At 41.4% G+C, this 12746-nt stretch overlaps 1 protein-coding gene across 2 annotated transcripts in view; it reads left to right on the top strand.

Annotated features, from left to right (window-relative positions):
- LOC140729021 (ankyrin repeat and death domain-containing protein 1B-like) overlaps positions 1-12746 on the top strand; it is a 73946-nt gene that overhangs the window by 38039 nt on the left and 23161 nt on the right. The window contains exons 9-12 of one of the 2 annotated variants that reach the window (XM_073048272.1): positions 671-769; positions 885-983; positions 2977-3075; positions 5954-6049. In XM_073048272.1, coding sequence (XP_072904373.1) covers positions 671-769; positions 885-983; positions 2977-3075; positions 5954-6049 — 393 coding nt within the window. The remainder of the gene's footprint in view (positions 1-670; positions 770-884; positions 984-2976; positions 3076-5953; positions 6050-12746) is intronic. The other variant, XM_073048273.1, reaches the window with a different exon arrangement.

The raw sequence follows: 12746 nt of genomic DNA, 5'->3' as shown, positions 1-12746 counted from the left end.
GCGCGAGGATCATTGGGGATCCGAGTCACCCCAATCACAAACTGTTGCAGCTGCTACCATCTGGGAAACGGTGCCGCAGCATAAAGGCCAGGACCAACAGGCTCTGGGACAGCTTCTTCCACCAAACCATCAGACAAATTAATTCACACTGATACAGTTGTATTTCTATGCTATATTGACTGTCCTGCTGTACATACTATTTATTACAAATTACTGTAATTTGCACATTGCACTTTTAGACGGAGATGTAACGTAAAGATTTTTACTTCTCATATATGTGAAGGATGTAAGTAATAAAGTCATTTCAATTTATTGCAATCAGTTCTAGAACACTAGGGTCTTATGTAAAATCTGAAAGCAAGTCATGACATCAGTGCTCCTGTTTATAATTGGGTGATCTCTGCACTTAAATACTCTTCTAGTTTGGTGTGTGTGTTGTGGGAAATGCTACATATAAATTATAAATCGAGCAGACAGTAGTTGAATTAAAGAAAACTAGAGGAGAAGAGATTTCTGTAATTTCAACACAATGTTGTCACAAGGCAGGTTGGAGTATGAGAGGTTTGCAGGAGCCTAACTCTGCAGTTCCAGTTCATTTTTAAAGTATATTTTGTTTCTTGTCTTAAGGCTGAGTAGTTTGGAAATGTGACAGTGTATAATTTCCTTTCAGAGCAATACGAGCCCTTTGCATGTTGCAGCTGAGAGAGGCGACCATTCCTTGGCTTCGATGCTTATTGACGCTGGAGCTGATTGCAATAGTCAAAATAAAGTAAGTATCAAAAGGAGAGCGACTTCATTTGCTTACACACAGTTGTAATCCTGCAATGATGCTCTGTGATTCAGTCATTCAGCCCTCCAACACTAATTTATGGGCTTTCTTATAGAGAAAAGAATCACCTCTGCACTTAGCTGTTAAATATCAACATATGCCAATTGCCCAGCTCCTTGTGGAATCCATGTGCGATGTTAACATTTTAGATGAGGTGAGCTTCTTTTTTAATTTGTTTCTTCTGTTTGAATTTAGACAAATGAGAGCATGTATCAGATTTGGTGCGCAGTGGTTTCGAGGAACGCCACTGGAGTGGAACTGTCACTTCCAGAGGAAAGATTGCTAATGCTGAACTGTTGTCTCCTTTGTGTTATCTTGGATTCCAGGGAGGGGCTAAGTGGGGGTGGTGTTGGGGGTTACTTGTTCTTGCAAAGGGCATGAGGAATACTTGCAGATGGTGCAAACATTTTAATTCAACTCAAATGAGACGGGAAGGCCAAGGGACATGCGCTTCCTTAAAGTTTCATCCGTTTGCTGCATTTTTTTAGAGCCATCGGGAACATCTGTCAGACTCTAGGGAACTCCTGCCAGCTTTTTCAGCTTGCAACCATAGGAGCCTGCATCCAGTGAGCATTAGACCTTGAGCAGAGAGAAAGGTTCCCACTTCTGAAACAGATGCATAGCCTGACTGGAGGGCACACTTACGTCTGAGGTCCCATTGATTTAGGCCTTGACCTTTGGCTAATCGCTGATGTGTTCAGGCTAGGCCGTCTAGTGCACATCCAGATATGTTTTGCACCTAGTATGTCAGGCTGGGGAAGGTTGGTGGGCACGAGAGGAAAGAAATTCCTCCCCTAATTTTTTTTGTCTGTTCAGTCCTGCAATGTGGTTCTGCTTTTAGTTGTTGAAAGGTTTTTTGACTTTTGTCAGTAAATTTAAAATATTGATATGTCTATAATTAGAAGAAGGCTTAATGAAAATTTGATGAGGGAGTTGGAAGGGGACTTTAAAACTCAGGATATGCAAACTAACCACTAAACCATTCAGTGTATGATAATTCCGTTAGTCACTGTTCTAACACAATGTGAAGACCATTTCTTGAGCACCATGACTGTTTGCTCCAAAGGAAATAAAACCCAGTATGAAAAATCAGTCATGATGTGATGCTAAACCAGAGCAGGATATACACAGTGAGAGGTGGGGGCCAGGGCTATTCTGTAGAACAGTGAAACCTAGGTGTATGAGTAATTAGTTCCGTTAAAGTGGCAACGCAATTAGATAAGGTGTTGAAGAAGGCATATGGCATGCTTGACTTCATTGTTTGTGACACTGAGTACAGGAGTGGGGACAACATGTTACAACTGCACAAGACATTGGTGAGACAGCTCTTAGAATATTGCGTGCATTTCTGATTGTCATTCTACTGATAGAATTAAGCTAGAGAGGGCGCAGAAAAAATTCACCATGGCATTGCTGTGACTGGAGGGAGGTTTAAGTTATATGGGAAGACTAGCCAAGCTGTTTTTCCTGGAAGGAGGCTGAGGGATGACATTATTAAAGTTTATAAAATCATGACAGGCATAGAAATGGTAAATAGTCACAGTCTTTTACCAAGGGTATAGCAGTCTACAATTAGAAGATACGGGTTCAGGTTGGATGAGAAAGATTTAAAGGGGATCTGACGGGCTAGTTTTTTTTTACAGAGTGTGATGAATATATGGAGTGCGCTGCCAGAGGAAATGGTAGAGGTGTTCATAGGACACTTGGACATGTGCATGCATTAGAAAGGTTAGGGACAAGGGCCAAATGCAGGGAAATGGGACCAGCTCAGAGAGGCACATTGTGTAATATGGCCAGGTTAGGCCAAACAGGCCAAAGAGTCTGTTTTTTGCTGACTCCATAGTTTCTCATTAGTTTTTCATGGTTAACAAATATGACCTACGTGGGGAGGTGCTAAGATGAATGACCTAACTCTCAGAACCCTGTAACTCTGTGTCTTATACGTGCTGGGCCATGATAGACAAATGATCATCCTCAGCTCCTATCCCCTGCTGGTTACCAAGTCTTTGAAACAGTCTGTGTTCCATGTGAATGTGTTGTGGATTATCAGCAGAGCAAAAAGAAAATAGTAAATAGCAAGTTCGATGTAGAGCCAAAAGAAATAGTTTAAAATCCTTTTTTGTAAGTAATTTTATGTTGTTCCCCAGAGAAACCAGAATCCATTGCATCTGGCAGCAGAGCTTGGAAAAGCTGACTTAGTGGAACTGCTCCTGAAAGCGAACACTGATCTGAAACAAAGGGACAAGGTTCGTGTCTGGAACAATGTGAGGCTTTGGGTGGTTATGTGCAATACTGAAATGTTAGAAGGGTAATATGTTTGCAGTTCAATATGAAAGGTGTTTGTGGTGAACTACATATACCTGTCTGGACACGCCCCCTGCTGACTGCTCCTGTGGCTCCTCCCACAGACCCCTGTATAAAGGTGATGGAGGTTTGAGCCTGGCCTCTCTGTCTCCAGGATGTAGTATGGTGGTCAATCACTGCTTGTTCCTTCTTCCAGTCAATAAAAGCCGATACCTCGCTTTTACGTCTCAGAGTGAGTTATTGATGGTGCATCAGTGTTGCATGCTTCATGGGCGACTTTCAGGAAAGATGTTCTAAGCAGCATGTAAAACGTGGATGCTCTACCACCATCCTTGTTGACTCAGAACAGAGAACATGCAGGCAATGTTTGGGCACTCAAACAGGATGGATAGAGGGTGCACATGGACACAGGTTAAGATGCAAACATGTTACTTCATTGAGCATTTGTTTCATTTGTAACTAATTATAAATAGTGGTGTGAATACAATATTTTATTCTTCCCTACTGACATTGTTTGGTAAGTTCCATCACAACTATATAAAGATTTTGTTTGGCTTATTATTATCCATGTACTGAGATACTGTTTGCATGCCATCCACAAAGATCATTTCACTATAGCAATGCACTGAAGAGAAAGCAATAACAAAAAGCAGAATAAAGTGCTACAATTACAGAGAAAGTGCAGTGCGCAGTGCATTAATAAAAAATGGTGATAGTCAAAGGGGACATGCTGGGTTTCTCTAGCTTGCTGAAGAAGTAGCCTCCTGATAGATCATGCTGAAACAGAGCTCAGGCTATTCGATTACCTGTGATCTTAGGCCAACTTGTAGCGTCAGATGGAGAACTGCTGCTCTCATTTCTTACATTTGTTTTATTAGAATTAACGTATGCAAATATCATGCACGGAGCTGTTTCCTTTTATTGATACAAGCAATATTATACTATATAGAGGAGAATAATGTATTTGGGGTAGATGCTGTTAATAAACTTTGTCAGCATAAACTAATAACAAATTTCATACAGCACGATTCCTCCTAGTGAGACTGCGAGTTAACTGTCAGTTTGTATGGAATTGCTGGTCTGGTTTGGCTGTCATTCAGATTGCCAGGAGAGTTCCATTACTCAGTTAACACAGAATCCAGAAGCCACGCTGCAGCCTATCACCCCAACACTCCAGATCCACTTAGCTTCAGATCTGAAGATGGTCTGCGTCTTAGCCATTTTGTTAGGTATTGCTAAATTATTACTGGACTATTTTTACAAACATTACAACTTGCAGAAAGGAAGCAATGCATACTTGTAAGTATATTATATACACCATATATTTGCCAATTACATAAATACACAGTGGATTTTGGTTAATTAGGCCATTGGTTAATTGGGGCATCCACTTATTTGGGACAACTCTTAAAGAACAAAAATTTATCAAGGAAATTGCCGGGATTCCCTTGGTTTATTTGGGGCACTATGCCTCTTAATTGGGACAGGAGAGTGTTGCTAAACAGTTCTAACTAGCATCAGTCACATGTACTTGTGTGGCTGTTATGTGCTTAGAGCGAACAGTTTTTAAAAAGCACCAGTTGTGTGTGTTTGTGTTCAGAAAGCAGTGATTTCGTCACTGATAGTTGGCAAGAAGTAATCAGTAAGAATTCTGTAAAAAGTAAGAAAACAGTGAAAACAGCAACACACACAAAATGCTGGTGGAACACAGCAGGCCAGGCAGCATCTATAGGGAGAAGCGCCGACAGCGATTCTGTCATTTAACAGTCAATTAAATTCCAGTCAATTAAGACAGATCGGGACCAATACTTTCAGCCCAATTGAGCAACTGCCCTAGTTAGCTGAAACTTTATGGAAGTAGTTAAAAAGGTATTAAAAAAGACAAGCTACCATTGACTGAGTAACAAATTAAGTATTTAAATGAAATACATGTAAGAACAAATTAGAACACTCTCGATACGTCTACAGTGCTATAAAACTCTATATGAATTCCTAATTGTTATCGATGGAGGAATTCATCCAGTATATCTGTACACTGCCACCTAGGAAAATTCAGTGCAGACACCTAGTGTAGATAATAAACTTCCTTCATACAATGCTATCAATCCAAAATTTCATTTCCATTGTGACATTCAAGCTAATTGTCGATACCTTCAAATTCTTCATAGTGCCTGACTTGTTGAAATAGTGAAATCCTTTTATTTTCACTCCTGACTCTTTCTGGCATCTCTAAGCCTGAAACTGCAGTGAACAAAACAGTTTTGAATTGTCTTGCTGCTTATTTCTCATCAACTATCAGTGAGGTTAATCACTGTTTGTTGAACACAAGCACATGCAAATTACGCTATTTAAAATCTGTTCACTGTAAGCACAGTGTAGTGTCAGAGAGCCACACAAATGCACACGTCTGATACTAGTTAGAAACTACTCAGCAACAGTCTCCTGCCCCAATTAAGCAGCAAAGTGTTCCAGATAAATGAAGGGAATCCTGACTATTTTGTCTCTCTCTCTCTCTCTCTCTCTCTCTCACACACACACACACACACACACACACACACACACACACACACACACACACACACACACACACACACACACACACACACACACACACACACACACATATAATTAGCCCTCTATTGTAGAGAAGAGGTATCTGAAATAGTAATAGATAACACAGTACATTGGTTTTCCATTGTCTAATTTTAAAAGGCAGCAATTGCTTCTTTTGTGGTGTTAATGGTTATGATGCCAATAATCTAAGTCCTAAAAATATAATGTACTGATCCAAGTTATTTACTTTAATTTCATATTCTGCAGCAAGGCAAGACTCCACTGGGAGTGGCAGCAAGAGTCAATCACATCATTATTGCAGACATGATCATCAAAGCAGAAAGATATTATGCATGGAAGGAGGTGAGCTATTACTTTGAAGCTAAGCTCAAGATGATATTTTTATTTGTCCAACTTTGTTTTCTAAATATTTAATTGTGCTATTTCTCCCAGTTGGCTATGAGTTGTTCTCTTCACTATGAGTTGTGCTATGTTACTTTGTTACTTATCGTGCTGGCATAAAAATAACCTTTTCTTTAAAGCTCTTGACCCAGGAATTTACCATAGTCTTTCTTTGCAATCCTCCATAGCACCAGGTGGATACTGTATGTCTGCAAAATCCTTCACAATTTCAAAGCACCAAGAGGTGTGACTGATTGGTACAATAATGTGCCCCCCCACCCCGTCTACAATTTTCCATATTTAGCTCTGTGCAAAGCCATTGCAGTCAAATGCTTTAGTTGTGAATTTTATGCATAGGTGCTTCAAAGTGTCACAGCAACACAACAGTCTTTCTTTCAATATCGGCAAAACGAAGAGCTGGTCATTGACTTCAGGACGGAGGCAGTGCACATGCTGCAGTTTACGTCAATGGTGCTTATGTGCAGGTCGAGAGGCTTGAGAGTTTTAAGTTCCATGGAGTGATCATCATCAATCGCCTGATCTGATCCAACCACATTGACGCTATGGCCAAGAGAGCACACCTCTACTTCTCAGGAGAATAAAGCTCCTGGTTAAGATGGTGCCGAGCTGCAGTCTCCATTGAAATGGTGGCTCAGACCTAGTTGATTTTTGCCTGCTATTTTGAATGTTTTACACCTTGGCTATATCCATGTATGGTTGAATGATAATTAAACTTGAATTTGATTTGATTTTTAAGTTTTTATGGGCAATTTTTGGGACCAAGAGGGCAGTTACAGGTCAGATTAGGGTTTAGGAACAGCAATGCGGAGGAGTTAGTGGTCAGGCCTCTGTTTTGTGCTCCACCTTCAAAGGCCAGCTCTGTGGACAGGTGAGTAAATTCATCTGGAGTCCAGGTCTCCATTGCACTCAAAGGCCAACGATGAGGGCAGGTGATGAAGGACGTCTAACGTCCACGCCTCCACTGCACTCAAAGGCCGGCGATGTGGTTGGATGATGAAGAATGTCTGGAGTCCAGGTCTCCATTGCACTCAAAGGCCGGCGATGTTGTCAGGTGATTATCAGCTACAATGAAAATGAAGACACAGTTACTGCTAATTTAAGGATCAAAAATTAAAACCAGGGCAAGTTATTATAAGAGTATATCAGAAGAGAGCTGTGTGACTTTATTCTGTAGCATGTAATTGGTTTATTATTGTCACATGGATGAAGTTACTGTGGAAAACTCTGTTTATCACGCTGTTCAAACAGGTCAATTCCAAACTATAAATATATGAAGGCAGTGCAGGGAGAAGATAATAACAGAATGCAGGATGTATTGTTCCAGTTGCAGTTACAGAGAGAATCCAGTGCTGGAAGGTGATAGGGTTCAAGTTCCATGATAAGGTAGATTATGAAGTCAAGAGTTCATCTTTATCTTACAAGAGGTCTATTCAACCGTGTTATAACAGCAGGGTGTCATTGTGCCTGGTGTTTTCAAGCTGTTGCATCTTCTGCCCAATGGAAGGGTGGAGAAGCAAGAACATCGGGGATGAGAGAGTCTTTCGGTTATGTTGGCTGTTTTCAGTGGAGGGGAGGTTGGTTTCTGTGATGAGCTGAGCGGGGTCAACAGCTGTACAACTTCTTGCTGTGTTGGGTAGGCAGTTGCCATACCAGGCTGTGATGCATCTGCACCTGGTTAGGATGCTTTCCACAGTGCATCTACATAAGTTAGTGAGGGTCAATGGGGACATGCCATTTTTCCATAACCTTCTGAGGAAGTAGAAAATCTATTGAAAAGTGTAATACTTCCCGCAGTGTTTAGATCGCAGTTAAATTCAGGTGATATTCTATGCTAGGCTATTGTTTTATGGTAATTGAAATTGAAGAGAGTTAATATCTAAGTTGAGTTTACTGTTACATGAAAAAGTACACGTATGCTCATGAGCAAAGAGACGTACTTCCAGTAGCATCCCAGCACATCACATATAAGTGGTGTCCACAAGGAGAACATAAACTGTACACATTTTTTTCTAGAAAGAACACCATTAGAACAAGTTAAAAATAATGTCCATTTCAGTGCAAAGTGATCAAAGTGATTCAAGCAACACACACAAAATGCTGGAGGAGCTCAGCATCTATGGAAATGAGTAAATAGTCCGACGTTTCAGGCCAAGACCCTACACCAGGACCAGAAAGGACTGGGGGAGATGCCAGATTAAGAAGGTGGGGGGAGGGAAGTGCGTCAAGCTAGAAGGTGATAGGTGGAAGAGGCAGCAGTCACTGGAACGAAGCAATCTGATAGGAGAGGAGAGTGGACCACGAGGGAAAGGAGGAGGGCACCACAGGGAAGTGACAGACAGGTGAATTGCTAAACTGTAGTGATTAAGGTTGTACCAGTGGCTCAGGAACCTATTGGCTGAAGAGAAATAGCTATTCCTGATCCTGGTGGTGTGGGACTTACAGTTTTTGCACCTCCTGCCTGATGGTAGCTGTAAGAAGGTAGGGATCATTCATGATAGTTGTTGGCTTCTTGAAGCAGTGCCTTCTACAGATACAACCAAGGTGGGGAGGTACGTGCCCACAGTGTACTGGGTTGAGCCTACTATGCTCTGCAGCTGTGCATTCATTTTGCCATACCAGACCATAATGCAGTCAGTCGAGATACTTCAACAGTATGTCTGAAGAAGTTTGTTAGAGTGTTCAGTGACAAGCTGTACCTCCTTGACCTCCCGAGAAAGCTAACATGCAGGTGTGCTTTCAGTGTGCTTGCACCTATGTTCTGGGCCCAGGACAGGTCATCTGGTATATTCATGCACAAGAATTTAAAGCTGCTGCCTCTCGCCACTGCTGATCCCTCAATGTTTTCCATCCTTCCCCTTCTGGAAATGAATGATCAACTCTTTAGTTTTGCTGATGTTGAGGGAGAGGTTGTTGTGGCACCACTGGACTAGAAATGTAAGCTGATTCACGAGCACCTGGAACTCAGCCGACAACGGTGGTGTCGGTAGTGAATTTATATATGACTCAGCCACACAGTCACGTGTGTATAGAGAATAGGGCAGGGGCTAAGCAAGCAGCATTCAGGCATACCGGTGTTGACAGTCAGCGAGGAGGGGATGTTGTTACCTATCCTCAATGATGAGGAAGTCTGGTATTGATTTTTAGAGGGAGGTACGGAGGGCCAGGTCATAAAGAATAATTGCAATGTCAGTTTTTGTCAATTTTGGGCATTCCAGCTTTTGTGAATCTCTTTATTTCTCCACTCCCATACCTTCCCAAATCCAGCCTTTACTGTCTTACTGGCTCTACTGTTTCCTATCTCTACTGCCTTTGGAGTTAGTGCAAATTCAGCATGTTAACTAAAACTTTGTCAAACATCAATAAGTGCACAGCGGAGAGTACCTGGACAGGTTGCATCACGGCCTGGTATGGAAAGACCATTACCCATGAAAGGAAGAGCCAAGTAATAGTGGTAAACACAGCCTAGTCCATCAGAGGTAACACCTGCCCACAACTGAACACACCTACAAGAAAGCAGCATCCATGGTTAGAACCCCCACCATACAGGCCATGCTCTCATCTTGCTGTTGCCGTCAGGAAGGACATATAGGAGCTTTAGGTCCAAAAAACTCCAGGTTCAGGGGCAGTTATTACCCTCCAACCATCATGCTCCTGAACCTGTGTGGAAAACTTCACTCACCTCAACACGGAACTAATTCCACAACCTATCAACTCACTCTCAAGGGCTCTACAACTCATGTCTATTAACTTTTTAATTTATTTTTATTTGCACAGTTTATCTTCTTTTGCACATTGGTTATTTGTCAGTCTTTGTAGTTTTTCATTGATTCTGTTGTATTTCTCTGAAATTGAAACACGATATATGGTGATTTACTTTGAACTTAATTAACTAGTACTTCATCAGTTTGTTTGAGTTGGTTAAAAATAACCTGTACAAACTAGTATATCAGGTTTAACTGATTGTTATAGTTCACAAAGGATTATGTGTCTCAGCAACTGCGGGATGTATGTCAATACGTTGAGCTGAAGGTGTAGGCATATTGTGATTGTGCCTGCGTTGTCTCACTGCAGTGGCTTGGCTTTTGTCTCAGTTGTGTTGAGATTTTCATCCTTTGGGTAACAAGGTTTTAAAGCTTTACTGCGTTCAGCTCATATTGACTTTCTCTGATATTTTGCTACAGCTGACTTTCACCACATAAACATATCCCCCGTGTAGTGTGTTCATAGTTTCTGTTTTGATACTGCAGTTAAAAATTCATATCTTGTGTGATTAACTAATATTTAACTGTAGCCACTTATGTTTCAAATACATTTTTTAAAATGTATGACTGCACAAGTTCATGGCTGAAATTGTATTTTAATGATAAATTAAGGTTTTGGGTGGTGGTGGGTGAGCTCTTTTCAAAATGGGCACAATTTTGAGTGTCATTTGCCTGAAGAGATGCTAAGTGCCTTAAACAACAATTCTGCTTCACCATTGTTTCCACTATTGCCTCCTGGCACTAACTATAATACATGTTTGTATTATAACATTATACTACACTAACAAATATGTGTTACATTTAATCAACACTTTTAACCCGGAAGTATGATAATAAAATGCCAAAAGTGGACAAAATCTATCACAACAGACAGTTTGAAATCTCCATTTCATTATTACGTCCTCCTGGTGCTTGAATCAAATCATCAATTGGCAGTAAAGAGTGGCAAGCTTCAGTTCTGAGCACCTATACAATGTTAACTAATAGAGAAAAGACATTCACTAACTTAGACCAGACTGGACTTAAATGTAAACAAATACACTTCAAAGATAGCTTTGTATATTTACGACTCTCTCTCTATTGGAATTCTACTGTTATTATCACTATATTGATTACAGTAAAACTCCAAAATTGTTTAGAATTCCTGATAGTTTGGCATCTGGCTAACTCTGAGTGTGACCAGGGTATGTGGCCAGCTCCAGGGTCTGTATGTGGACTGGGTGTTCAGCTAGGGCATGGGTCAGAATCCAGGAACAAAGTGTTGGGGCGGAAGTCGATTTGTGACCAGGCTCAGATTTGCATACTTCTGTCCCCCTTTACACTCAGCAGGTTTACTGGAAAAATTATTGTACTGCTGTATAACATGTGAATGCTACGCCAAAAACGTACTACGTGGTAGGGTAATTGGTCATTGTACACTGTCCCTCGATTAGGTTAGAGTTAAATCAGCGGGTGGCAAAGCTTGCTGGGCTGTGCAGCTCAACAGACCGAAAGCACCAGCAATATCTTGTGTGCTATTGGAAGTTTATTGTTCGGGCACTCCCTAGATTACATAATGGCTCCTTTCCTCAGAAATGATTGTAAACTGATTGTAAGAGCAGTGTGTCAACAATGGAAAACAACTGAGTGATAGGGTAGCAACAGAAGTTCACTCATTTGCCACAGATATGGTCATAAAAGAGCAGGTGCCAGTGGACGCAACAAAATTCCAACAAGACGTTTCCTTTTAATCCAGCTGTAGTTTAAACACTTGGATATTTGCCCATACGGAAATATTCAGCATGCATACATTAATGAGTACAAATAATTAGAGCACTAAAGGAGGCCAATTTTAAGATTAATCCTACTTCCCCACCCTCTTTCCATGGGCTTGCAAATTCCTTCCTTTCAGATATTTCACAACTCTGTTTTGAACACTGCAATTACATCAGTCTGCACGGCAATGTCAGCAGTGCCTTTCTGACCCTGGTCACTTACTGTGCAAAAAGAGGACTCCTCATTGTTGCTTATGGTTGTTTTGGCAATCTCCTTCATTCTGTGCCCCCTAGTTCTTGACCACTGAACCAATGGGATCATTTCCCCTTGATCTGCTCTATAGAGCCTGTGTGATCACCCTCCACACTCCTGTGATCTGCTCTATAGAGCCTGTGTGATCTCCCTCCACACTCCTGTGATCTGCTCTATAGAGCCTGTGTGATCTCCCTCCACACTCCTGTGATCTGCTCTATAGAGCCTGCGTGATCTCCCTCCACACTCCTGTGATCTGCTCTATAGAGCCTGCGTGATCTCCCTCCACACTCCTGTGATCTGCTCTATAGAGCCTGCGTGATCTCCCTCCACACTCCTGTGGCCATGGAGAAAAGCATTAACTTTTTCAGTCTATCCACATAACTCAAGTCCGTCAACCTTGGAGTTCAATTTGGGAGACCTTCTCTGCACCTCTGAAATCTTCACATCTTTGCAGAAGTGTAGCACTCAGAGGTGGACCCAGTTCTTGAACTGTGGCTGAACCAATATTTTATTAATGTTTGTCATGGTATCCTTCCTTCATTTTCCATGGTTCTATTTATATTCCATGTGCTTTTTTAACCACTTCCCCAGCCTGTGCTGCTACTATCAACAAACTGTGCCATGTATCTGCTGCTCTCTGATCTTAACCCTCGTTTAGGATCATGCCTTACAGTTTAATTTGCGGCTTCTCATCCTTTCTAACAAAGTGATACACTTCACAGTTCTCAGCATTAACTTTACTCAGCCAACCCACCAACCTGCCCCTATCTGATTGAAATTGATCTCTATCAATAGTGCCCTCTACACCCAATTCCAGATGTTAATGCACTTTAATAAAAGCTATGGTTCTAGCACTGGCCCTGGCG

The sequence above is a fragment of the Hemitrygon akajei genome, chromosome 6 (genome assembly GCF_048418815.1).
Source record: "Hemitrygon akajei chromosome 6, sHemAka1.3, whole genome shotgun sequence".
NCBI classification, from domain to species: Eukaryota; Metazoa; Chordata; class Chondrichthyes; order Myliobatiformes; family Dasyatidae; genus Hemitrygon; species Hemitrygon akajei.
This window is presented reverse-complemented; position numbering and strand designations above follow the sequence as displayed.